Source organism: Heterocephalus glaber, unplaced genomic scaffold (assembly GCF_053883595.1).
Source record: "Heterocephalus glaber isolate CG9 unplaced genomic scaffold, H.glaber_assembly_v1.0 deba00000942, whole genome shotgun sequence".
NCBI classification, from domain to species: Eukaryota; Metazoa; Chordata; class Mammalia; order Rodentia; family Bathyergidae; genus Heterocephalus; species Heterocephalus glaber.
This window is the reverse complement of record NW_028258174.1, coordinates 2289593-2316435: the sequence shown is the minus strand read 5'-3', so window position 1 is coordinate 2316435 and position 26843 is coordinate 2289593. Positions and strand designations below refer to the sequence as shown.

Sequence of the window (26843 nt, the reverse complement as noted above, 5' to 3'; positions counted from 1 at the left end):
GCCTGTCTTACCCCAGGCACCACACAATGGGTGTTACTACCTGCCCTTCAACCCTGGAGCACCAGGCTCTTACAAGATGTCTCATGTCCCAGGGGGATAGCCTGATGTCTCCTCTGGCCCAGTGTCATGGACAGGCCTTCCACAGCACCAAGGAAAGGGAGGAGATTCCTGGCAATGGGGCAGTGCAGGTGAGTGACCCTGCTGGCCCACTAAGAAAGGGTCAGCGGGAGCAGGGCTTCTGAGGTGGCTGCATCCTGCATAACCCAAGCAGGGGCACTTTATTTAACCCCAGCCCCAAGGCTGGGTATGGGGAGGGTATTGCTCGCCGCTTCCTAGCTCTGATGGAGAAGGCTCACCTTGTAGAGTTGGTCCTGCAGGAACCTAGCAGGCTCTGCCAGGCCTAGAGTCTGACTTGCTGGTGACTGATTAGAACAGACCTGGGCAGGTTTGAGGTGTGTGTCTCTGACCCAGTGTGATTTTTAACAGCAGAAGCAGGAGGACGAAGGAGCTGAGGGAGCAGGAAGAGAGTTCTGTGTCAGCCCCTCTGAGAGCTGCTTACTATTCCTCTCCTGATTTCTTTCTAGAAACCAGGTTCTGGATCATAGGCAACCCTCTGAGGTGGAACGCCTTGGGTTTCCTTGCTGCACTGGGGCTCAGGGCACAGACCTGGTGCTGAGAGGGCTCCTCCTCACTCTGTATCCACCCTGAGTGGGCCCCGTGTGACTGTGCTGTGTAAGTTGGAGAGGCGACTCTGCTCTTGCTTTCCTGGTCAGGCTTTGTTGTGACCTCAGAGCCTTGGCACTGGGGAAGAGCAAGACCAAAGTGGACAGAGCCTCCCACTTGAGGTTAAGTTTCCCTTGGCTGAGGGAACTCCTGGGAAGGCCAGGGTGGAGCACTCTCTCCGCATCTTGGAGAAGGGCACAGATCTGAGCTGACTCCTTGTGCCGCCACCTTGAGGTCTGCCACCAAGTGAGAGCTGCCTTTTCACAGAGATGGAGGATTGGGGGGGCCACAGGAGAAATGGCTGCTTCTAGAGCCAGAGCAAGGAAAGTACAATATCAACCGGGAGTGTGTTGAGGTCCTGAAACCAAAGAGGTGCTAGATAAAGGGGAGAGCCTGTCCTAGGGGCACCAGAGTCATCCTGGAGGAGCTCCCAAGGTGAAATCCCTGGCACAGAATCATAAGGGTAACCCACAGCACAGCACAGAATAAATACATTGAGGCTGTCCTGAAATTAATAAATGACTGAATAAATAAATGGGGGAGAAGCCCTGGGACAACTTTTTCCTACAGTAGAATTCCAGGTGACATGTAGAATTCTCCCTCCTAGTGTGGGAAGAAATTTTTTTTTGAGACAGGGTTTCACTATGTAGCCCAGACTGGCCTTGAAATTATGGTGATCCTCCTGCCTCGGCCTCCCAAGTAGGCATGCACTATCATGCCCGGCTGGACTTCTTGAATTGTTCCCAAGAAACAGACTAGAGCAGTGATGGTGAAGCTTTTAGAGCTCCCAGTGATATAAACAGCCTGCTGCAGCACATGTGCCATAGGTTCCCCACCACTGGAATAGGGAATCCAGCAGAGGAAGGTGGCCTTGACCAGGTGACAGAGGTTAGCACCCCCAGTCGTGCCATATGAATATCGTGTGTCCCTGATTTGACTGGGGCAAAGGACACTTCACCTCTGTTGTCCGAAAACACCATAACCCAATCTAAACATGAGGAAAACATTGAACAGACCAAACTGAGGGGCATCTTACACAATTTCTGAGCAGGATTTTTCAAAGCTGTCAAGCTAATGAAAGATTAGGAAAGGCTGAGAAACTGCCAGAGTCCAAAGAGACAAGGAAGGGAACATGACATCTAAATGCAATATGGCATCCCAGATGGGACCCTGTAACACAAATGGGACCTTAGATAACAGGTGAAATCCAAACACAGCTTACTTGACAGCTGAAACCCCCTTGCTGGGGCCGACTGACTGGCAGAACCACTGTTTCTGGCTCTCCAGTGTCTGCGTCCTTTGATGGAAAACAGCACCTTCGGAGCCTGCCCGTGGTGAACAGCATTGGCTACGTCCTCCGCTTCCTGGCCAAACTATGCCGCAGCCTTCTGTGTGATGACCTCTTCAGCCACCAGCCCTTCCGTGGGACCCCCAGTGCCTCTGAGAAGGGCCCAGAGAGAGAGGAAGGAAGAATGGAGTCAGGTAGGCCTTGTCCAGCTTCCCCTTGCCTGCCGGCCCTCACTTCAGGCTGGGATGTGAGGTGGCTGCTGAGGAGTCCCGGGAGGCTGGTGACTGCCTCTCTGCATGTCCCCACCCCAGGTGGCAGTGGGAAGTAGTCTCTCCTGCTATTGGGAGCTGACACTCTTTGAGCACTATGTGGTCAGCATTCAGACAACAAGATCATATCACATCTAGGAGTGGTTTTCACTCTACTGTCATTGAAACTCTGAGTATATTTTGAGTAGTTGAAGGACTAGGAGACTAAGCAACTAAGAAATCCAAAGAATCTAGAGCTAAAGAATAAATGAAGTTGGTCTTGGCTGGGAGTGTGAAGAAATGGTGTAATAAAATCTCTATGCTTGTAGGAATTTGGGCCATGTATGAAATATGTGTTCTGGTGAGAGCTGGAATTTCTCTTGTCCCAGTATGGAAAGTGACCCAAGGGTTGAACTCCTTTTTTAGGATGGAAAAGGGGCCAGGGGGTGGGCAGCAGGGCCACCTGGGCACACTTACCACAGTGTGGTCTGCAGCAGGGGCTCCATGTCCGTGGGAGGTGCTCCCTCCTCACTGAGCAGCCCTGGGTTGCAGATTTGCAAAGAGCTGAATATGAATCTCAAGGAAGAGCAGATATGTTTACCTTGTATCTTTCTTTGAAAGCAGTGTTGTTGATCTATGGAAAGCACAGAGGCAACCAAACTAGAACTGAACCATTCTGTTATTCTGCAAATATTTGTCGATACTTATTCTGTTCCAGGCACTGTGTGGAGGCTCCATCTTGCATAAGACAAATGCCTGAGCTTAGGAAAGTGTCTGAGGAATAGATGACTGTGAGAGATAATGAGAAACAGTTAGATCTGCAGGTTTGTGTTCACAGACAGGTTTAGAGCATGTGACACAAAGACACTTAATATTTATTAAGAGTGGCTGTATCTCATGCCCAGGAAGACAGCAGGGAAGGATCTAAATTTAGATCCTTAGTATAGATTTTCTTGGATACTATCAAGAACCTTGCCTACAATTTTGCTTTCATCTCTCTGGGACCCAGGAAACAGGAAGAAACTTGGCCTTTACAAAGAAAAGCACCTAACTGAACATGGGTGATGTGAGCAGCTGCCATAGACATAGATATTTTTCTTCATTTCTCTATGTGTGAATTGGAAAAGTCTTCTTATCTCTCTGGGCCTACTTTTCCTATGTTCAATGAGAAGTTAGAGGTGTTGGTATAGAAATTTCTTCTGGTTCTGATGGTTTATGAATCTCACCTCTCTAAACCATCGCTGACTTAAAACATATTTTTTAAAAAATTTATTTTCTGCTGAATCTTGCAATGAGAATAGCAGAATGATGTGATTTCACTTCTCAAACCCTTGTCTCCCTGTTACAACGATCCAATGACCCATGGAAGTGACCATAAAGCCACAGAATTGATATCTTCCATTGTCCTGTAAATGTAGTCCTGTAGAAGGAATTCTTTCCTGACTGGTTAAAATTTAGGATTAATCTTGTAGTTTTTCTGGTTCTTTTCCTGTTATAAAATGTTGACTAGTCAAGAGGTCAGGGTGATAGTTGAACTTTTAATTCCACGCAAAGGTGCAACGACCTTACAGTCCATCCCCAGCTCAGGCTTGCTTTGGGCCACTGGTTGGCTCCCTATCCAAACTCGTGTTTTTGGCCCTCCCCTGCCTACCTCATTTTGCTTTCAGAACTCTTCACCTTATTGTGGGGGAAGAAGGAGAGGCAGGAGGTGGGCAAGTTATAACTGAATAGATCCTGTTGTGAGTTGCTTCCTGCTTCCTGCAAGTGTTTTTAAACTGATTCCTCATTCTGCTGCCTCTTCTGTGAGTTCTTTGGTAACCCTACCATCTCTCACCTGCACTTCCTGGTTGTGGACAAATGCAACTCTTCTCTGGATGCTCACTTACAGTTCCTTCCATAGTCCAAAGGCTCTGGGGATCAACTCTAGCTTCTTTCTGCTGAAGCTCTTTTGTCCCTCCAGACTGTCCTGTGGAAATGACTAAGACAATCCTATTGTAGGGTTCTCTTCTAATGGCCCACATGTGGTCCTTGAAAAACACTCACACACTGTCTGACCCTACAGATTCTGAGCCCTACAGGCACCTCTCCTTTGATCTGCCAGCCAACTGCATTCTTTTAGATTTCCTATGAAATCCAAACAATAATCCATTGTCTCTCCCAAGCTCCAGGGGACTCAAGGGGCCACTTTGAAACCACTGGGAACAACCTGGACAGTTCTCTCCACATTTTGTCTTTTGATTAACTGGCTTCTCAGCCCCTACAATCTTGTCTGCAGGCTAGATGTGGGTAGTGTAAAACTGCTTTCCACCTGCATGGTGGTCTTACACTTCACTCTGACAAGTGCCATCTATTATCTTGCAGCCTCAGCCAAAACCAAAGCTAAAATCTGTTCATTTAAACATTTTGTCCCAGAGGATGACAGCCTTCCTCAAAGCTTGTGTGTTCAGCTGAGAGCAGGTTTCCTTCCTAGACAGCACAGGAAGCTGGGAGGTAATGATCTTAGTTGCCTATGACCCTTGTTCAGGCCATGACTACTTTGCAAATATAAATTGCTCCAAATCAACCAAAATGGTGGCAGTGGCTCCTCACACTCTGTGTATTTCAGACCTAGTGCTGTGTGCTTCACTTGTCAGGGAGCCAGGAAGGATGAAGGAAGCAGTGAGGGCATGGTAGGGACTGAGCAATCCCCTTGTCCCTGTATGCCCACCAGTCTGCCATGAGCCTTAAGATGCCACTCTAGGGAATTGGCCTTTACAGGAAGACATTGTCTCCTTAGGCTCACCTTGTCACAAAGGGCAACATTGTTATGGTAGAGGATGAATTTGTTTATCATCTACTATTGGAGGTTTATCATTCCTCTGACTGCCTAGAAAGGGGGGTGGTGAGGCCTCAAGAAAAACAGACAACAGAGACTTGCATAATTTCAAGTGTGCAGGGGGCTGGGAGGTCAGTGCCTCAGAGTGAGCAAAGACAAAGACACTTTGAGCTTGCCACTACTTATTGGGTTCATAGGGAGTATCAGATGGCTCAGAGGGTGGTGGTAATCCTATGACACTGAGGATCTTACGCTGATGAGTATCTGAGGTCGTTGAGGAGCTTATGTTGATTAGGATGGTGAGATGAGCAAAAGGTTCTTACAGCAGTCGGTGGGATGAAGTAAGCTGGTAAGGAAGGTGCCCCTTCCCAGGTGAAACCTTTCTCTTTTTGAATTACTATAAGTTCTTAAAGAATCAAGATGTCTTCAGCTGTTGTAATCTTGCCCTTGAGCATCTCAACATCAAAGGACCATTGAGGCCTCAGACAGCCCTAATCATAATTTAATTGTGAAATGATTTTTTCCCCAAAATTATGTAGAGTGGCTCTTGACAATCTACTTTCTCAGCATTGTGACAAGAAAGGCACATACAAGGGCAAGGATGGAAATCTGTTCTATGTTCAGCTCTGCACCATCCAGAGGGCCATATTGTCACTAAATAAGACTGTGAGGTCGCCAATCCTTTAAACCAGAACAGTGCCCAGGCCTTGCTTTGCCCCAAGGCATTCAGTCCACGCTGGACCATCCTAGCCTTTGTGCCACACACTGGGAGGGTTTGTCCGCACACAGAACACATTTTCTGAAGACAGTTAATCCCATGATAGGGAAATGGAACTAAGACAACTATCAAAAGAATTGGGAATAAGAATTGTGGAACAATAAAAGGAAGATTTGGGAAAGATGTGATTCCCTGTTCCAGTATGACAGAGATCATATAGATTTGTTGTTTAGGACTGAAGAGCAGAACTGAGACTAAGAAATTAGAAGTTAAATGTAATTAAACTGAAGTTCTTGCCACTCAGTCTGGTCAGGGGCATTGTCCTCACCTGAAGAAGGCAGAATTCAAAGGCCCTTCAAGGCTTTTAACAGCAGATCCCTAGACCTTGTGAAGACACATTGAAGTTTGAGAGGTGGGTTCAAGAAACACTCTCTCCTGGGGAGGAGTGGGCAGTGAAATAACCAGATGGAGCACTCAGAAGATAGTCCCCTCCTGAGGCAGGTGACATTGACAGGCTACAGAGCTCTGAAAGGTCAAAGCCATTCATAGAAGGGGCTGCCTGGGTGGGAGGGGTTAGTGGTTTTCCCATTACTAGTGATAAATGTGTCCACATGTCCACCTGTTAGGGCCTTGGAGAAGTGGGAGCAAGATGTTCTCTCTTGTCCCTTTCGGGCTAATGGTCATGGACTAGAGGTGACAGAGGACAGCCCCAGGAAGCAGGAGGAACAGGTGCTGTAAGAGCCCCAGCAAGGGCCTCCAGAGGTGGAGACAAGGACATCAAGACAAAGTGGCCTCCCTTAGAAGAAGATCTCTTCCTTGGACAGAGGGAGGGCTTCTTCCAAATCTCTACCTCAGAAATTTCAAGTCTAAATTCCTTCTGCAAAAGATCTTCCTATGTCCAGGGACAGTCAGGCTTCAGGACCACCCAGCTGCCCAGAGGTGGGCCTTCTTGGCTTGAGACCAGGAACTGCAGTCCTTTGCCTCTAATTCTGTTAACTGACATCCAGTGTGGCTTGTGTGTGTTTTAGGAAGTAAGCAGCCTTCTGGGTGCAGTAGGAGAATGGAGAAGAAAGGTGGATTTGGACATACTGGTCAAGGGTCATGAGACGGCCCTGGGGGAAATGTTATCTTAGCTTTGAGTGTTAAGGAAAGTTGCAGTCTCTTTTAGTGGGTGCTTGCAAACTTTAATGTGCTTGGGAACCACCTGAGTATCAGCATCTTGCTGAAATCCAAATTCTGGTTCAGAAGGCTGGGCAAGGGGGAGTTGGTGGGAGCTTGAATTTCTAACAGGAGCCACCAGTTGAGGTCACACTTGGTGACAGTGTGGCCTGGCAGTCTGGCTCACATAGGGAAATTCATTTCAGGTCTTCAGTCTATCTGTGTTAAGGTGCTTCCTCTTTTGTACAAACGTTGCCACTGAAGATGATCTGAAGTCCAATGGAGGTGTCCCATGGGCTAGAGAAGAGAGGGATGTGAGTAGTAGGGTCAGGGTAACACAAGCATAAATCCAGATGAGAAAGAGATCTGTGGATCAGGGGGAGGGCAAAAGACAAATTTCTTGGTGTGGCCTGGCAAACACCTGCAGGGACTCTGATACCCTTTCATCTTCTCCAACTCTGAAAATAAGCCCATCTATTCTTTCTAGACCTTGTTTCCATGTCCATGCTGGCATTTGATTTTGCCTTAGATTGTGGGACTCTGGGTGCAGAGCTCATTTCCTCTCTATATGCACCCACGGGCATGCTGTCCCCAGCCAAGACTGACACAGAGGAGTACGCAGGGACATTACTGACTTGACATCTGTGTAACGCTACAGAACAACCTGCTCACTGAGAGCAGAAAATCTTCTTTGGAAACCACAAATGTGGTAGTTGAACTCTTCTACAAGACCTAATTGAGTAGCTAGTTTCCTGCCTTTTGAAGCTTTAGCAGGATGGAAACAAACTGTTTACTTTCTGCTGAGTGGCTTCGTTGATGCACAGATGGTGGGCCGGGATTGGGAGACGGAAGTGTCCTGTACTCTCCAGGCTTGCTCCTCTGTTCCCTGGCTGGTAGTTTCTGAGCCGGCACCTGAGAACTATTGCAGTAACAGCCCCTCACAGTGCACTGCATGACAGCTGAGCCTCATACCCTGCATTTAGAAAGCAAATCTGCTCTCTTGTTCAGTGACACAGTTGTCTAACATGCTGGTACTACAGAGAAGGACTATGCAGAGAATGTCTATCTCTCCACAAGGCCATTTCTTTCTAGAAAGAAATAAGGTATGTCAAGTGCTACATGTCTCATAACAGAAGCCCATCCATTTTCCCAGTTGGGGACATGTATTGAGCTCCCCTATTCGTGACATTGTAAGGCACATGGAGACCAGGCCACTTGCTCAGAGCCACATGGAAAGGCAGCACAGGAAGAGGCTGAGCTCAGGACTTCTTACCCTTGATCTTTGGCTTTTCCTCCAAGTCCACCCCCCTCAATATGCTGTTACCCAACACTGATGGTAGCAGCAGGGGCACCCCTGTTTCCCACCTCAGAAGGCTGACTACACAAAGCAGCTGTTCATAAGCAGTTTGTGATGCCCCTGTGTCACATCTAGTGAAGGCGTAAAAGAAGAAAACAAACCTCAGCCCCTCTTTAACAAAATTCAGATGAAATCTTCACTCCACATATGTCAACTCTCTTCAAAGATTCTTCTGTGTTTTCTACCTTTGCCCCACAGGATGTTTTATCTTTGTCCTTGTGCTCTTATGACGTCAGTGCTGGGTGCTATCTGTCTATGCGATGGGCAAAGACCATCATTCCAGCCACCAGAAGAGCCTTCTCGTCCCTCCAAAACCCTGCTCCACATTAGGCATAGTTTGATCTACTACATAGTTTGACCATAGTTTGACCTGGTACAGTATTTTAAATAATATACGAAATGATAGCAGAAAAGAACAAAGGGAAATTATTGATTGATGAGTATAGAATTTCAGGTTTATAAGATGAAAAGGGTTATAGAACTAGATAGTGGGAGTGGCTGCACAACTTTATGAACATACTTAATACCACTAAATGGTACACTTACAAATGGTAAAGATGGGCTTTTGGATAAAGTAGATTCGTATTGTTATTTTCACTTAATCAATGGTGTGACAGATTGTAAAAATTTGTTAAGGTGGTAAATCTTATGCAGATTCTACCACAACGAAAAGTTTGGGGTTACTAGAACCCATCCCCTGAAAAAAGAAAATAATGAAGGGAGGCACGTTACTCTGAATTTTCTCACAGCTGTATTTTTCCCCCAGTACAGCCTGCAGGATCAGCACATTGCAGAGCTATGTTCATTCTGTCACAGCCATGGGTTTTGTGAACAATGAGCTGATGGATCTCCACCTAAGCAATGGAAAGGGGATCATTTGGAAGGAGAATAAATTGTTACTGGCAAGCTCGGGCTTAAGAACCCTTGTAGGTCTTGATGGACAGTTAAAGAGGTTCAGCAAACTCTAGGCCTTCATGACACTCAGGGCCAATGGAAGCCCAGCCAGAGCTTACAGCATGGAACAAGGAGTGTGGCCTGTGGAGGGTTTCCAACCCCAGCTCTCCCTGTGTGCTAAGATAAGCTCATTTGGGAAAAGCCATCTATTATATTTTCAGAAGTATCTTTCATTCAATTATGATGTCTGTCTTTCTCTCTTTTTGAAAAGGACCTCTAGAGAAAAGCCTGGGCTTTGTAGAATTTAAAATAGCCTTCAATAATGTCCATTTTAAGACTTAGGTTCTCTTTTAAGCCCAGTCATTGTTCAGTAAGCAGTGGTTAAATGAATGAATGGGTGCGTGTTCCAATTAGGTTGTTTAAGTTGCTCAAGGCACTTGAAATATAGGATAAATAGTATGATATTGAATCATATTGGCTACCCTCACAATATTTTAATAGAAAGCATCTACATTCAAATAAAACAAAATGAAGATGATACCCTTCTTCTCCAACATCATAAGTAAAGTCATTTTGTGGATTAAAGGTGCCAACACCCATGAATTGAGGAATAGAATGGTAACAATGATGTATCAGTCAGCTTTTCGTTGCTGGGATACAATACCTGACAATGGAACCAAGGAAGAAAATTTGTTTTGGCTTACAATTTCAGAAGTTTCAGTCCATGGTCAGCCATCTCCAAGTCAGGAACATCATGGAGATCAGGAAGCAGAGCAGGAGAACAGTGTCAGAGAGGAAAGGGCTAGGTACCAGCATAGTACACAAGGTCATGCCTCCAGAACCACCCAGATACACCAAGAAGTGTACTTTACTAATCTCCAGCAGCTCCCAATCCAATCAAATTGACAGTCCATTTTAACTGCCTCGTATGGTAAATCCCCAGGAGGCTTTCTACTGTTTGAGAGAGCTCCTTCTATGAAAGATTGTAGAGGAGTGAAAGAGCTTGTTTTTTTGTGTTTTTTTTTCTTTCAAGGATAACTTTGTAATTCCCTGAAAGATACCTCTCACCTCTATTTCATGCCTCTCCTGAAATTAAGAAAAATCTACTGGAAATCTGCATTGTTCCATAAGGCTAACTGTCCTCCCTGTTATCCCCCACCCTTCAATTCTCCATAAGCTGCATAAGCTGGCAATGATGCTCAAGGATCCTGGCCTCTGCCAACCATTTGAGCCCGGGTCCTTACAGAGGGCCTTCTGTGTCTCTAGTGGACCTGACCCAAGAGCTCTGCCTCTGGTTGAAGAGCAGATCCAAGGGATGGGCCAGGTGCCTTAGTAAACCCCAGGGGATGGTAACCCAGTTCTCTGATTATTACATCAGAACACAAAAACCATGAGGACTGGTAGAAACCAAGTGACCCAGGATGTGAGATCCAGACATTCCAAAACCTTCAGAGGCCAAAGCAGTTGTATTGGAGGCTCCATCAACCTCTTCAGGTTGTTCCGCTAGACCAATATGTTGAGCTCCTGTGGTGGGTCCTAAGGTAATATCTGCAAGTTGTCCATATCATGATCTGTTGACCATGCTTCAGAAATAGGGTTAAAATGGCAAGTCATGCTAAGAGGAATGGAAGCGGCTCAGGAAACCAATAGGTATCTAAGATCAACTTCATAAACTCTCCTATTAGTGAATGATTTCTGAATGTCATACATAAGCATTAAACCATTTGCTGAGAGAAAAAGAAAATATAAACTTCCAGGCAGAAAGTTGAACCTATAGAATTGAATCTATAGTGGAGACATTCTAGTTGCTGTAGAATTAATGATTACAACTTCCAATCTGAATGTGCAGAGTCAAGAGAAATGAAACAAATTCCCTTTTCTCATGTGTATTAGTTAATTATTGCTGTGTAACAAATTACCCTCAAAATAACATTATTTCCTCACAGTTTCTGTGGGTCAGTGGTGCAGGAGAAGCTTGGCTCTGGGCCTCACAAGTCTGTAAGCCTCTCAAAGCTCAAGCAGGGAAGGATCTACTTCCCAGCTTCCTATGGGCATTAGCAGGATTCAGTTTTCTGTGAGATGTTGATTCCTTGACAGGTGGGCCTAACCAGAGAATATCTCACAACATGGCAGGCTCACCAGAGTTAGCAATTCAGTAGTCCTCTCTTACCTATTCTTTCACTTCCCGTGGTTTAGTTACCTGAAATAATCTGAAAATATTGAAAGGAACATCCCAGAAATATGTAATTCAAAAGTTTAAAATTGCACGCCATTCTGAGTAGGATGGTGAAATCTTACACCATCCCATTCTGTCCTAGCTGTGACTCATCCCTGTGTCCAGTACACCCATGCAGTATATACCACCTGCCTGTTAGTAGCCATCTGAGTTAATCAGATCAATTGTTGGGTATTGCAGTGCTGCGTTCAAGTGAGCCCTACCTAGTAGCCTATGGTACATCACGGTGCCTATGTTATGCACCTCACTTCATCTCATCACACAGGCGTCGTATTCTCTCACAGCACCACAGGGACTAAGCACAGGACAATAAGGAATTTGGAGAGATAAAAAGAGAGAAAGGGGGCAAGGCCACAGTCCCATACTTTTATTACAGTGTATTGTTATAATTGTTCTATTTTTATTAGTTATTCTTTTTAATTTCTCACTGTGCCTAATTCATAAATGAAACTTTATCATAGGTATGTATGGATAGGAAAAACACAGGACGTGGCACTATCCATGGTTTCGGGCACCTGATGGGGATCTCACAAGGTATGTCCCATTAGTAAGAGGTGACTTCTGTCCTCGAAAGTACTGTGAGCCTTCCTCAGTCAGGATGTTCATTCAGAGCTAAAACTGACCAGGTGTCCTCTATTCCAAGGATGCCAATATTTTTATGATTTAGAATCATTTTTAACTTTCCCAAAGTTTATAAATCACAAAAAGTGTGGGGACTGTTGAGGAAACAGAGCCATGACTGGGGGGGATCCCACCTACCTTCCCCTTCCCCCACCCCGTGGGAGTTCCCACAAGCCCTGGGGTAGAGGCTGGGCAAAGCTGAAAGCTCAAATGGAAGGTGGCTGCAGAGTCTGCTCTTTTCCTGACACTGAAAAGACAGTCATTATTCCAAATGACTAACTTTGGTCAAAATTGTCTTTGGTCCACATTTCCCAAGGTGAAAAACTCAACCCACAGCTTAAAACAGTCTTAAGGAAACCAGAACCATCCAGAAGGATTAAAGAAGTTCAGATGGCAGGCATTAAAATTATGATTGGTTTCTGGGCATCTCATTAGGGAAGAAAAAATAGAAATGTACTTAAATGGGCCAGAGGGGAGTCAAGGTTGATCCTAAGGGTTGAGTGATCTGAGCCACAGAGACAAGCTTAAAAAGAAAATCTATACCAGCCAGAGCCCAAGTTAATGGAAAATGTAATTGAAGCAAATGAAACGCTCAGCCTCACAGGTGGTGTGGCCTGGTGCCCTTTGAACCAGGAAGGCTGGGCCAAGAGGCCACAGAGAGCCCTAAGGGAAAACTGAGGTGCTTATCTGCAAGAACAAGGGGCGGGACTGAGCTGAGAACAGAAAATCTACAACCTCTACCAGAGCCTCAGTGAAGGCTGCAGGAGGGAGGGAGGAAGCCTGGTTTCTGCCACAAGAAGTCTCTTCGAGGGCCACTGCAGAAGGTGCCTCCACCTCTCACAGCACCACGCACATGCTGAGAAGCTGCAGTCCCCAGAGAAGCGTGGCAAGGCTACCTGGTGGCAGGGACTCAGCACAAGGTAGGACCCAGGCCACTGCGCCTGGGCTGAGCGGAAGAGTGCAGCTCCAAGGCACCTGCTGCTTCCTCCCAGCCCTTCCCCGGCCCTGCCCCTTTCTGCTGCTCCCCCTCCAGCCACATGGTCTGTGAACCACAACTCCCAGGCTGTGCTGTCTGGTGGTGACACCGGGCTAAGAACGGGGTGGTGCTTATCACCCAGTGCTTGGAACCTGCCAGCTGCATTCCTGCTTTTTCTATTGTGCGCTTTTGCACTAGGACCTGGGGTGTTGCCGCCTCATTAGCAGCTGAGCCAGGCCTTCCCCTGGACTCCCAGGATGCTGACCAGAGCCTGGGAGGGTGGAGGGGTAGCTGGACTGAGCAGAGCTCTAAGGGTCAGGCCATCAATTCTAAGAAAAGCAATGGCTGTGGCTGCCAGCCCTGGGGGAAGGTGGCAGTAACTGTAGAAAGGGTTCTGTCTGTGCAGCTGCTCCCTCAACCGGGACATTGTGACCGATGAGGGAAATAAGGTGTTGGTGGGGGGCACCTGTTTAGAGAGGGGGAAAAATAGACTGAATTATGGGATGATTATTGGTGAATAGGTATTATGTGAGAGTAATTTTGCAGAGGATGGGTGGTATTATTGCTTTCCAGAGCTTCATTTGGTTAAAGCATGTGAGCCAAGTGCCAGTTTAATTTTTTTTAATGAAATCAACAGTCTGAGCTCCCGTAGCTGTGAGCAGGGAAGTCTGTGCCCTAAATACGGGGAGAACCGAGGCTTGGTCAGGAGTGCCTGTGGTTCTCTTCATGCAGCCTCTTCCCCTTCTCTCTGCAGTTCTTCCTGCTCTGGGGCTTTCTCTTTCTCTCTCTCCGGCTCTTGCTGACTCCTTCTTGGCCCCCTTCTCTCTGCTTTCCTCTTTGGAGGTTCCCTGGTGCACCCCACACCTCAGCCCTCCAAGACTACAGCAGGAATGGGTGGTCCCATTAGGGGTCGTGGAAGCCCCAAGCCCATCAGCTACCTCTTGGTCTCCATGGAGGGAAGGAAGAGTCTACACGTTCCAGACTCAGTGTCCTGGGGCTCTGTTCCCCCAGTAAGGAGACTGGGGCCCAGTTCCCATTCATATACAATGTGTGTTCCCTGAGGCTCAAATGGGCTTGAACTGTTCTGGAGTGTTCTTTTGCTTCCTCAAAAGGGCAGGCTTTATGCACAGTAGCTGAGGAAACCACAGTCCACAAACAGATTAACAATGGTGAAAAAGAGACCTCAGCCTGTCCTTCCTGAAAGTTTCTAAGACACCAAATCCTGAACATGTGGCAGATTTCAATGCGCATGCCAATAGTATGTTTGCCTCTCTGTGCTCTTATGATTGTACAAAAAGCAGATTATCCACCTTTCCCCATCTCTCTCTTTTAGAAGGGAGATTTAATGATTTATAACTGGCGTCATTAGTCTCTTGGATAGACGTGGGGGTTGTAGAAGTGCCTAAAAGACTCTTGTTTACCCTGCTGTTTAGCTGATATTTCCCGTGGCAGTTAAGTGGCCTCAGATGTAGGCTGGGATGGATCCTCTGCTGGGTGAGAGGATTTCAGTTGAGAAGTGATTTTGTAGAGCTCCAGGAGGAAATGACCTGCCAGCCCTGTTGTTTTCTGGGCATCTGTGTGTGGAGGCTCCGTCCTCTGAGGATATTTATTCTGGATGATTCCAGGTCTGCTGGCCCCATCTGGTGTTCATTCTCCACTCAGCCATAAAGCTGCCTAGAGAGTGTGGTTCTCTCTCCAAATGCAGATTTGCTCCTTTGTCTTGATCAACTTCAGTGGATTTAGATCATAAATATGATAAGTTAAGTTCTTAAGCTACTTCAAGTTGTGCATAACTACAATTTATCTATCTGTATGTGGGATGGTTTAATGATTTTTGAATTGCATAAAGAGTGTATATCCAGCAGTCTGTCTGTCGTTCTCCCCACCACCCACGTGTGTGTGTGTGTGTGTGTTGGGGGTGATAAGGAGGGAACCCAGGCTTAGTGCATGTCAGTCAAGCACTATACCACTGAGCTAACGCCCTAAAAGTCATCTTTTAAATTAAAGCAAGAGGGACTGGACCTAAACATAAGGAGGAACTTTCAGGAAATGTGATTTGTAGCCCAGTGTCTGAGTGTGTTGGGGGGTGGGATTGTAAAACCTCTTTGGGGAAGCTTTTAAATAAGATACTCAGTTATCAGCTTTAGTTTCCCCTGAAGACATCACCCTACCTAAAGAGAAATATTGGGTCCAGCCCAAAGAATTCCAGTTATCAATACTCCAACTTTACAAGTTTCACTATGTCTGAGTAACTTCTGTAGAGCTGTTTACTCAAGATATGTCTTTCAACTGATTCATTTCTTTTAATTTAAGCCTTTAGTGAGCCTAGGCAATAGTATTGTATCAGTGAAGTCATTTTCTAATGTGCAAATTACATTGTATTGATGTACATTAAAATATATGATTATAAAAATAACATTTACCTGTTATTATAGATGGAATTGTGTCCTTCAAAAAATGTGTCTTGAGGGCCGGGGATTTAGCTCAGTGGTTCCACCACCTGCCTCACAAGCAAAAGGTCCTGAGTTCGATCCCCAGTACCAAAAAAAAAAAAAAAAAGTTTATTGAAATCCTAATCCCCAGTACCTATGAATGTAACCTTCTTTGGAAATAGGGTCTTTGCAGAAGTAACCAAATTAAAATGAAGTCACGCTGGATTAGGGTGGGCTTCCCCCAGTGACTGATGTCTTTAAAAGAAAAGGGAAATTTGGGTACAGACTTGACACAAAGGGAGAACACCAGGAGGGGGCAGTGACTAGAGTGCGGCATCAACACGAGGAATAGAAAGGACTGTGGAAGACCTTGGAAGCCAGGCAGAGGCCAGGAAGGGTCTTCCCCCGAGAGCCTCAAGAGGCAGCATGGCCCCACTGCCACCTTCATTTCAGACTTGTGGCCTCCAGACCCATGGGAGGGTACATTTCTGGCATTTTGAGTCACCTATGATAGGAAATGAATACACCCATGTTCTACCTAAAGTTGTGCCATGTCCCACCCATGGGACATATTTAACACTTGAGGAGATGCCAGGCCGGGTGCTGTGAGGGTCCTCAGTCCTGCAGTGCAGTGATGATCCAGCACGCCATCAGTCGTTTTCACACTCAGCTATGATCTAAGTGTCAGCTCTCCTATTTATAAATGTGAGGAAAATGCCATTTTAATCGGGTATGAACAGATCCATCGCCTCAATTCTGAAAGCCACCAGTCTGTGCAGCTGAACAAGCTGTTCACTCCCATCCTCCCAGAAGCCACTCCACAGAGCCGCGTCTGGAGCTTGGTGCTTTGTCTCCATGGTTGTTCACTTGGGCAGACTTGGAATCACCGGTACAGCCTTTGCTAGCAAGGTAGAGGCTACTGTTGATGATCTCTGAAGTCAGTTTTACCTTCTGATCCATTCACTTGGATTCCAGCCTAGAGGCTGGCTTTTATTACCTGTGCTCTCACCCACAGTCGTCAACAGTTTCCAAACCAATAAGTGCGTGTTCCCATGGCATTCCCATGCTGCATCACAGCGAATGGCCTCCCATCTGCATCTGCATTTTCCAAATGTAGTGCAGGTTGCTGAATTATCTGTATTCTCTACCTTAGACTATCAGAATTATGATGGACATATTCAATTTAGATTTAAAATATTTAATAGAGTAAGTGTTCTCATGAAATGCTTTTTCATTGTTATCACAAATCTATGTCAGCCCTTTACAGCATGAATTTTAATGCATCTTCTGTGTAACAGTAGCCTTACTGCTAATGTTGGCCCAAATATTTCTCAAGCCCCTCCAAGCACCCTGGGAGACACAATTAAAGCTTTCTCACATGTATAGTATCAAAGTACCTGTCATTTGGAAAGAATTGGCATCCCAGACTATGAGAACTTGCCAGCAAACGGAGCATAAAGATGCCTTGCTGCTTATCAACTATAGAATGGTGCTAGTGTATGGTATGTGCCCAATAAACATGAGTTTTTCTTCCTCTCACTCCTTTCAGAAAGGAGCCAATATATTGCTCCATGGTCAGGTTCTTTATATAATCTTTATCAGATGACTTCTGACCCAAAGGGAAAAGGTGCAATAGAGGCCATCAAGGAGAAGGTGTAGAGTTCCAGTTTCCTGAACACATCTTGCAGCAGTTCATTAGCCGTACAGATGCAGTGGAAAGCACTCATTCCCTTAGGTGCTCACCTTACCGTGTCCCAGTGATCAAGGCAGTGTTGTCAGACTTGACAGCACAGAACTCTTGAAAGTGTTCACAGCCTCCAGTCTGCAAAACACCAGGCTTCTGCCAAGGTCTTTTTTTAAAGCAGCTTTTTGAGATACAATTCACAGATGAGACAATTCCCTCATTTAAAAATACAATCCATAATATGAGAAAATGAAAAAATGGAAACAAAGTGTTTGTAAATAGGGAGGGATGGAGGGGTTGAAGAGAAGGCGGGGGAAGGAAGGGGGAAAAATAAGAACCAAGAGAGACTATGTAAAGGTGCAAATTTCCAATGATGAATGTCATTATATTGTATACCTAAAATGTACCAATAAAATAAAATTTAAAAAAAAATACAATTCAGTGGCTTTTACCATATCCATAGAGATATGCAGCCATTAACCCAGACAATTGTAGAACATTTTCATCAGCTTAAAAACCATATTTCTTTAGCTATCATCCCTCCATCCCTGGCAAACCCTAAGCAACCACTAATCTCCTTTTTGTCTCTAAACATTTGCCTATCCTGAAAATTTCATATAAATGGAATTTTTTTGGTAATTCCCAAATTATTTATTTATTTATTATTTTTTATTACTTAAATTCTTTTATTGGTATATTTTAGGTATACAACACATTTACATTTCTCATTGGGAACTTGTACCTTTACATGATGCATCTTGGTTCTTATTTTTTCCCCATTCCTAGCCCTCCCTTCACCCCCTCCACCCTTCCCTATTTACAAAGACTTTGTTTCCATTTTTTCCAAATGGAATAATTTAATATATGATCTTTTGTGGTTGGCTTCTTTCCCTTCACATGATATTTTAAGGTATATTCAAGGTATAATGTAACATGCATTCCTTTTGTGCTCAAATATTCCATTGTATAGATATACCACATTTTAAAAAATCAATTCATCAGTTGATAACCATTTAAGTTTTTTCTATTTGACTACTATGAAGGATACTGCTGTATACATTCATGTACAAGTTTTTGTATAGACATATGTTTTCTTTTTTTTTAAATATAGACTTAGGGGTGCAATTTCTGGGTCCCTTGGTAATCCTATCTTAAGTGTTTTAGGAAGTACTAGAGACTCCCAAAGTGGCTGCGCCATTTTATATTCCCACTAGCAGTACCTGACAGTTCTTATTTCTCTACAACATCAATACTTGTTTTTATCTCACTTTTCATGATAACTATCCTAGACGGTGTGAAGCAGTGCCCCTGTATCTGTTTTATATTTGACTTGACTAATGATGTGAAATGTCTTTCGTGTATATATATATGAAATATATAATATAAATTTTTTAAAGTCTATCCAAGTCCTTTATCCAATTTCGCATGAAATTTTCTTTTAATTGTTGAGTTGTAATACTATTTAATATACTCTAGATGGAAGTCCTTTATCAGATATATAATTTTGCAAATATTTCCTTCCAATTTGGGAATTGTCTTTTCTTTTCTTTTCTTTTTTTTTTTTGGTACCGGGGTTTGAACTGGGGACCTTGCACTTGTGAGGCAGGTGGCAGAACCACTGAGCTAAATCCCTGGCCTATTGATGGTAGTCTTTGAAGCATAAAAGTTGTTAATTTTTATGAAGTCCAATTTATCTATTTTTCTTTAGTTGTTCATGTTTCTGGTATCAAATTTAAAAATACCTTTCCCAATCCCAGGTCATAAAGATTTACCCACTATTTTCTTCTAAGAGTTTATGGGGTTTGATCTTATATTTAGGTTTTTAATAAATTTTATTTGATTTTTATGTATGACAGAAGTAAGGGTTTATCTTCATTTTTCATGTGGATATTCAATTGTCCCAACATATCTCCCTCTCTCTCTCTCATATATATATGTACATATATATACATATATATGTACATATATATGTACTATATATACATATATACATATATACACATATATACATATATATACATATATACACACATATATGCATATATATACATATATACATATATACACACATATATATACATATATACACATATATATACATATATATATTTTTTTTTTAATGGTACAGGGGCTTAGACACTGGGGCTTCACACTGAGCTACATCTACAGCCCTTTTTAAAAAAATTTTTGAGATAGTGTCTAAGTTGCTAAATTGTCCGGGTGGGATTTGAACTTGCAATTCTCCTATTAGCCCTAGCAGAGCCCTGGAATTAAATGTGTGTGCCACTATGCCCAGATGTCCTGGCGCCACTGAAAAGACTGTTCTTTCCCCCACTGAATGGTCTTGGAATCCTTACTGAAAATTGGTTGAATATAAAAACACATGGGTTTGGGGGCCATGGGTTTGGTACCAGTGAGTTCAATCAATGGTACCAAAAAAACAAAACAAACAGACATAAAAAAACACATGGGTTTATTCCTAGACCCTCAATTCTACTCCACTGATTTATATGTCTATCCTTGTGCTCATTGCATCCATGTCTTAATTACTGTTGCTTTGTTGTAGTTTTGAAATCAAGAAGTGGCAGTCCTCTGCTTGGTTCTTTTTCATGATCATTGGCTCTTCCATGTCCTTTATAATTTATAGAACAATTTGGGTATATGGCCATTTTAATGTCTTCCAGTTCATGAACATGTGGGGTTTTTTTTCATTTTGCTATACCTTTTTAAACTTCTTTCAACAATGTTTTATACTTTTCAGAGTATAAGTTTGAATTTCTTTTGTTTAATTTGATAAGTACTTTATTCTTTTTATTGCTGTTATAAGCAGAATTGTTCTCTTAATTTCATTTTTGGATTATTCGATGAAAGTATGTATAAATACAATTGATTATTTTGCATATTGATTTTGTATCCAGCAACTTTCTGAGCTAATTAATTAGGTCAATGGTGAATTCCTTAGGATTTTGGACATATAACAGAGAGATTTACTTTTTTTTTCTTCTTACAAATTGTTTTGTCTTATTCTTGAGCTTAGGGGTTGGCATCCAATCTTTCACCATTAACTATGATGCTAGGTATAGGGGGTTTGCAGTTAAAGTGCCTCTCTATTCCTGATTTGTTGAGTGATTTCATCATGAAAAAGTATAGGATTTTGTTAAATGTTTTTCTGCATCTCATGTAGTTGTTTTAATTCTATCAGTATAGTGTATTACATTAATTTATTTTTGGATATTAAACCAATTTTGCATTCCTAGAGTGGATCTTATTTGGCCATTGTGTGAAGTCTTTTTATATGTTGCCAGATTCAGCTCTGTGAGTATTTTGTTGATTTCTACATCCACTGGTCTTGTGATGTCTGGTTTTGGTATCAGGGTAATACTGGCCTAGAATTAGTTGGGAAGTATTGTATTCCCTCCTTTTTTATTTTTTTCAGAATTATTATTATTATTATTATTATTTTGAATGGTAGAATTCACTTGTAAAGTCATTTGAATTTGGGATTTCTTTGAGCATAGTTTTTTTTATTGTTAAATCAATCTTTACTTGCTATAGGTCTATTCAGATTGTCTATTTCTCCTTGAGTCACTTCCAAGAGTGTGTCCATTTCACCTGTTATCTAACTTCTTGGCATATAGTTATTCATAGTATTTCTTAATAGTATTTTTATTTCCATAAAGTTGGTAGTATTATCTGTATCCTTTTTCATTTTTAATTCTAATTATTTGAGTTCTCTCTCTCTCTCTCTCTCTCTCCAATTTAGCTAAAGATTTGTGCATTTTCTTACTCTTACTAAGAACCTGGTTTTGGTTTCATTATTTTCTCTATTCCTTTTCTCTTTTCCACTGAATTAATCTCTGTACAAGTGTTTATTATTTATTTCCTTGTAATTTAATTTTCACTTCTTTTTCTGATGTCTTAAGGCAAATGATTATTGAGATTCTCTTCCTTTAAAATGTAATTATTACCCATTATAAATTGATACCTAAGCCCTATTTTAGAAGCACCCCATCTGCAACAACTTATTTCTAGCCAAGCTCCACATGTGTCCTCAGTTGTGAAAAGATCTGCTAGCTCTTCTCATAAAATCAGGCCTTCACTTTTTTAGTACCTTCATTGTGGGAGGAATCCATACGTAGAGAAGACATTTGGATCTTCTGGCCCTAAATATGTTTCCCCATTGCCAGTCTTGGGGGGTTCTTTTTTTTTTGTTATTGATTGCATTTTTTGTGTAGGATGTATCAAGATCTGTTATGATGGTGTTTAATATACAGATATTTAATTATTGATGGAGCTAAGTAGACATGATCTTGTCTGAGATGAGAGCTTCCTTCTTCTTTCCATCCTCATAATTCATGACTTGTCCAAAAGGAAAACATAAAAACAAAACAAAGCATTTGGCCGAGTATATTACACAGTGTCTAACAGGCTGCAAGGTAGAGCTCCAAAAGAGTAGAAAGTCCTGATGTACTTAGGGGAGCCAGTGATGTGTCTGGGAGACTCTTCAGGTCCTCTACGATCCCTGCACTTTAGCCCTTTAGCTGTCATTTAGAATTTGTGGAGGACCATAGGGCTGTCTGGATCATCATTTGTGTTCTTGGTGTATCAGGACTAAAGACATAGAGCAAGCACTATCACACCTGTGAAACCGCCCCAACAACCACCCAGTTGTTTCTCTGAACTCTGGGACTTTGTGGCCTCTGCTTGATCTCTCCTGGAAATCCTACGCCAGGAAGTAGTGGTGTTGGTCAACACAGGAGAGAGCAGGGAGATTATGACAAACCAGCAGAGACCCCTGAGGGGGCCACAGAGGGGGAAACTTTTGTTTAGATTTCATTTCCAAGTTATCAGTAGCCAAGATAATGACTTTTTCTTCAAATATGAAAGGACTTATTTCCCAGTTCCTACTAAAATACGCTTTAATTAGGGAGGCTGATGTCTCAATCTGCTGGCAAGGTGCCATTTGTAATTACGCTGTGGTATCCATTTCTCCTCCTCTTCCGTCCTCACATACAGTAGTGTGGGGTTTGCCATGACTAAGATTCAGGTAGCTCCCTGAACTGCTCTGATCTCTGCTTCTCTGCACTGCCTTCTTGCTTAGCCAAGACAGTTACCATGGAAGAATGCCTGGGGATCCCCGCAGGCCTGAACCGCTACAGGATGGACCCCTGCTCCACCACTTTTAACCACAGGGGCTCTTTGCCCCCTTCCTCGCTATACTGCAAGAAGCTCAACTCTGGAGACTGCCATGTCGGAGGAGGCCCTGCCACCACCACCAATGTTCCACGTATCGGCCCCGTGTCCTCTGGAGGCTACTCAGCACCTGGACTGAGGCCTGCAGCCTCCAGCCCCAAGAGAAATGGGACTTCTCTGGAAGGAAACAGATGTGGTAATGTAATGCATGCCTTGGCTTTCCTGTGACTTATCCTTGCCCTGGGAACACAGCATGGGGAGGGGAGCATGGCTGCTTGAACATGGGACCACTGAGAAGTCAGAGGTTTCCGTTGGCCCTATTATGGATTTTTACTGTTTTTGAAGGCAATGAATCTTAACTTTGACCATAAACAAAGCAAACAGTGAATTAAGGTAGTCTGAGCTATAGGTAGGTATAAGTGCAGCCCAAAATGTGTACTGCCCCAGGTGTTATAGAGGTTTTTGTTCAAGAGTCTGTAATGGATGTTCCTAGTTTCTAGGTGTGTCTCAATGCAGGGACTTAGGGCCTGCCCATCTTGAGGCTGTGCCCTCCTCTGCCACCTCATGCCCCATGTACCTAGTGGATACAAAGGGCCAGAAGGAGTGGAGAAGCCAATATGGAGAAGGCATGCATGCTTCACTGAAGCCTGGCAGGGATACATGTCCATTTCACTTGCATTCCATTGGCAAGAGCTGGTCATTTTGTCACTTAACTGTGAGGAAGAGGTGTAGCTCTGTGCTGAGGAAAAAGAAGAACCAGACTTTGGTAAAGAACTGTCTCTTGTACAGTGAGTGATACTTGTAAGGTACAAGTACATGAACAGAAGCAGAAATCCCAAATGGTATTTTTCAGGATACTTCTGTCTCACCCACTAAAGAATTGTTGTTGACATGCAGTATAGGAAAGTACTCAGAGTAACTCGGAGTAAGGATAACTTGAAGGCCATTCTGATTGATGATTTACAAAATCATTTTCAGGCTTCAGTATTTTGTTAATGAATAGAGGCCAAAATGCAGACTGGGTAATCTCATGGATGTTAGCCACCTGCCTGGGCAGAAATCCTGAATCTGCTGCTTCCTGATGGTGTGGTCCCTTGCAGTCTTAACTTCTCCATGCCTCAGTTTTGTCATCAATACAATTGGAATGATAATAATAGCAGCACCTACTTCATAGGATTATTGGGAGGATTAAATAAGTTCATACATATATTTACTACAAGGCCTAGGCATAGTAAGAGCTCAATATGTGTTAGTAGTCGTAGATCCCATACATACACACTTCAACAGATCACAGCTCCACTGACTGTAGGTCAGAACTGCTGCAAAAAGGAGGCCCCAGATCAAAGAGTCAGGGAGTCTTCATCTTGCCTGTTTGTAGCTGCCCACCGGCCTGGCTATGTCTTCTTCAATAAGTCACATTTCTCTTCTGGCCATGGTTCCCCTGCTGTGAGCCATACTCAGGAGCTCTTTGTGTGATGCAAGGTGCTCCACACACTCCTGTCAGTGCCTCTCTGTGCCTCTCTCTCTCTCTCTCTCTCTCACACACACACACACACACACACACACACACACACACACACGAGCATGGCCCTGACAGGCCTTGCTGTCCAAGGATGGAGAGGGGAGCAGGGCCCTTGAGGGCACAGGTGGCTCTGAAGGGCAGAGCAGACCTCCTCAGTTGTGGAGGCTCTTGTCAAGTATAGAGGCGCCATGCAGACCACTCCCCTGCATTGTCATGCAGGGCCACTGACTGCGCGAAGATTTAAGTGGGTAGAGCCCCATTTTCCAAAGGACAGAAACATGATTTTATTTGGTTTCTAAAAGAAGGGGATCAAACCTGGTAGGAAATCAATGTCTTCAAGAGGGGGAACATTCATTTCGTAGGTTTGTCCCCAGAGGTAGCACAATATATGACAATAGAAGGTGGTCAATAAACATCCACTGTCCCTGTGGCCTCACAGTGCCCCTGGTTGTCAAAACCCTCAGCCTGGTGCTCTGCTGCCTTTTAAATGTCCCTTTCTCTCACCCTCTTCTCCTCAACTCAATTCCAGTTTTTCTCAGGGTGGTGATTGCAGGACACTGCACTGATCGAATCGAGTCCTAATCCTGCCACTTCTTAAAAAGGAGATATTTACTGTCTGTCCACTCATGTGGCTGACATCTCAGGCTCTGCATCTTAAGTGCAGGATTCCAAGCAGTAGGAGGGAAGCTGGATTTGGCAGAAGAAACGTGTACCATCTGCCCCCACCCCAGTCTGCCTGTGACCCTTAGTTAAGAGAATCCAGGTTCCTTCAAAGGGCCTCACAGTAGTTCCCCTCCTCCAGCCCCTCAACGTCTTCTCTAGCTGGGCCTGACCTGTCCTCCTGTCCTTCAGTGTCACCCACTGCAGCTCTTTGTTCTCCTGAAACACAACCCTCGCTGAGAAATCTTGCCAGACAGCTGCTGGAGGGGAGCCAGATGCTTGCTTGGGACTTGTCTCTAGAAAGCCCCGTTTGTGGGACCCCCAGTCATACCCACGAGAGCCCCTGAGCTCAGGGCTTCACTCTCAGGATCTTACATGACATCGGAGAAACAGGCCCCCAGTGCCTGCTGCTTTCTGCTGCAAGCAAACCAATAACTATCCTGAATGCCAGTTGTCTTTTTTGCAAGTTAGAAAAATTAAAGAGAACCTTACCTAAATCCTTGAATATTCACAGCAGGAGGCCCCTGAGGCTGCAAAATGTTGGCAAATCGCAAAGCTACCCTTGGCATAAAGCTGCTATAGGATGTAAGAGTTGAAGTCAGTCTTTGTGATACATTGAAATAAAAAGAAATTATTTGTGTTTTGTAAGTTTGAACTGTTCAATGTTCCAAAGGGTCCATTTAACTGTTGCCTTCTTCAGAGTGTTAAATGAAACCTCGGTTACCAGAAAGAGGCACTCAGCCTTGCAGTCTCAGGAGCAAGACCCATCTTGGAAAGAGCTTTCCACTTCCACTTACAGTTCGTTGGCCAGAATTTAGTCACATGGCCACTAGTGGTAAGGGAAGCTGGGAAATGTGGTTTCGATTTCAGGCAAACATGATTTAAGTAGAAACCAAGGATTCTATTACAAAGGAAGATATTGGATCCCTACAGGCAGTCTCAGCCACATCTCCTGTTTAGAAATATTTCCTTCTGGGGCCGGGGATTTGGCTCAGTGGTTCTGCTGCCTGCCTTGCAGGCGCAGGGTCCTGAGTTTGATCCCCAGTACTAAAAAAAAAAAAAGAAAAGAAATATTTCCTTCTCTTCTCCTTCTATGGCACAGCATGGCATGTTGTTCCCTAATCCATAACACATACTCTCTCCCACCCATGGTAGGGGCCAGATTCCCCAACTTTATGAGTTTTCTTATTCCTATTTGAATCTCACACAGCCTCAGGAAAGGGGGCTTGTTAGAGGTCTGCATCAAGTTGCTTTTATTGAGTACCTACTATGGACCACTTTCCTACACTATTTATGATTTGTTTTAACATATTTATAATTTATAATAAGAAATTGTCTGTATTACATCCAAATTACAGATAAAGAAAGTAAAGATCCAGAGGTCAGTCAAGTGTGGAGCCAAGATTTGACTTCAACCTACTCTAAAGCCCATGTCTTTCAAAACTACCCCAGGGATCTTCCAACTGTGTGTGAAGGGTTTACAAGGGGTCCCTCTGGGGTTCTAGGGGATGGAGAAGAATGGATGGGAGCAGACAGGATGCAGGGCTCCCCACATCTCTCCTAAACAAGGCCTCTTCACATTTGCAGAATGAGGTTCTATGTGTGTTTGCTTGAACAAAATTTCCACACTTAAAGATATTTGGAAACCAAGGGGATCCACTATGTGGCATTGAGTGGTGATACACTAAAGTGGGAGAGAAAAACCACTGGCCTTCCTGCCCATTTCTTACCCACCTGCTAGCCTGCAGCCCTACTGTGGGTCTTTCAAAGGCCATTACAATCACCCTCCAAAAGCCTGCTCAGTATTGCTCTGATATTACTTCCCAAGTGAAATCAGTTGGCACCAAGAAACCATGCCTCTTTCAGAGGGTTTGAACCAAGTCATAAACACTGGAAGAAACCTAGAAATGGATGTTCTCCCTAGGGTGCTATTCAGCATGGCTTGAAACCACAGAAGCCAGAAAATGGCATAGGGTGCAGGCAGGGGGGTAGTTATCGACAACATGACAGATTCCTCAGCCACCTTCCCTCTCACACGGATACTCACCCTGGCCTCCCACTGTCTTGATATATCTCCCTGTCTCCTTGCCAGGGAGCTGCAAAGGACTGTTTTCATGAGGCACATTTCCATCAGGTTTGCTGAAACTCCAGTGAATGTTTGAGGGCTCTTCCCGGGCTCTCACTGAGGAAAGATATAATCACCAGGAGCTATAACAAGGTTTCAGATAGCAAGAACTTCCTGACTTTTGCACTGAACAGAACATGCTATAGTGTTTCCAACCACAGCTAGGCTCAAGATTCAGAATCCAGAAACAAAA

General features: G+C 43.9%; 1 protein-coding gene and 1 long non-coding RNA gene across 9 annotated transcripts in view; one reads left to right on the top strand and one right to left on the bottom strand.

Moving 5' to 3' along the window:
* Window positions 1-26843, top strand: part of Scml4 (Scm polycomb group protein like 4) — a 112488-nt gene that overhangs the window by 71307 nt on the left and 14338 nt on the right. For 5 of the 8 annotated variants that reach the window (XM_087208719.1, XM_087208720.1, XM_021236870.2 and 2 more), the window contains 2 exons: window positions 2011-2205; window positions 22252-22539. In XM_087208719.1, the coding sequence (XP_087064845.1) occupies window positions 2011-2205; window positions 22252-22539 (483 nt within the window). Of the gene's footprint in view, window positions 1-2010; window positions 2206-10383; window positions 10743-11898; window positions 11972-12056; window positions 12979-22251; window positions 22540-26843 lie in introns of those variants that run through there. The other 3 variants (XM_013076033.3, XM_013076034.3, XM_013076032.3) reach the window with 3 other exon arrangements.
* Window positions 6742-10522, bottom strand: LOC110344088 (uncharacterized). Its single transcript, XR_002386382.2, has 3 exons — window positions 10446-10522; window positions 9906-9937; window positions 6742-7247 (listed from the first exon to the last, which is right to left on the bottom strand). It is a non-coding gene; the product is annotated as an uncharacterized LOC110344088 (long non-coding RNA).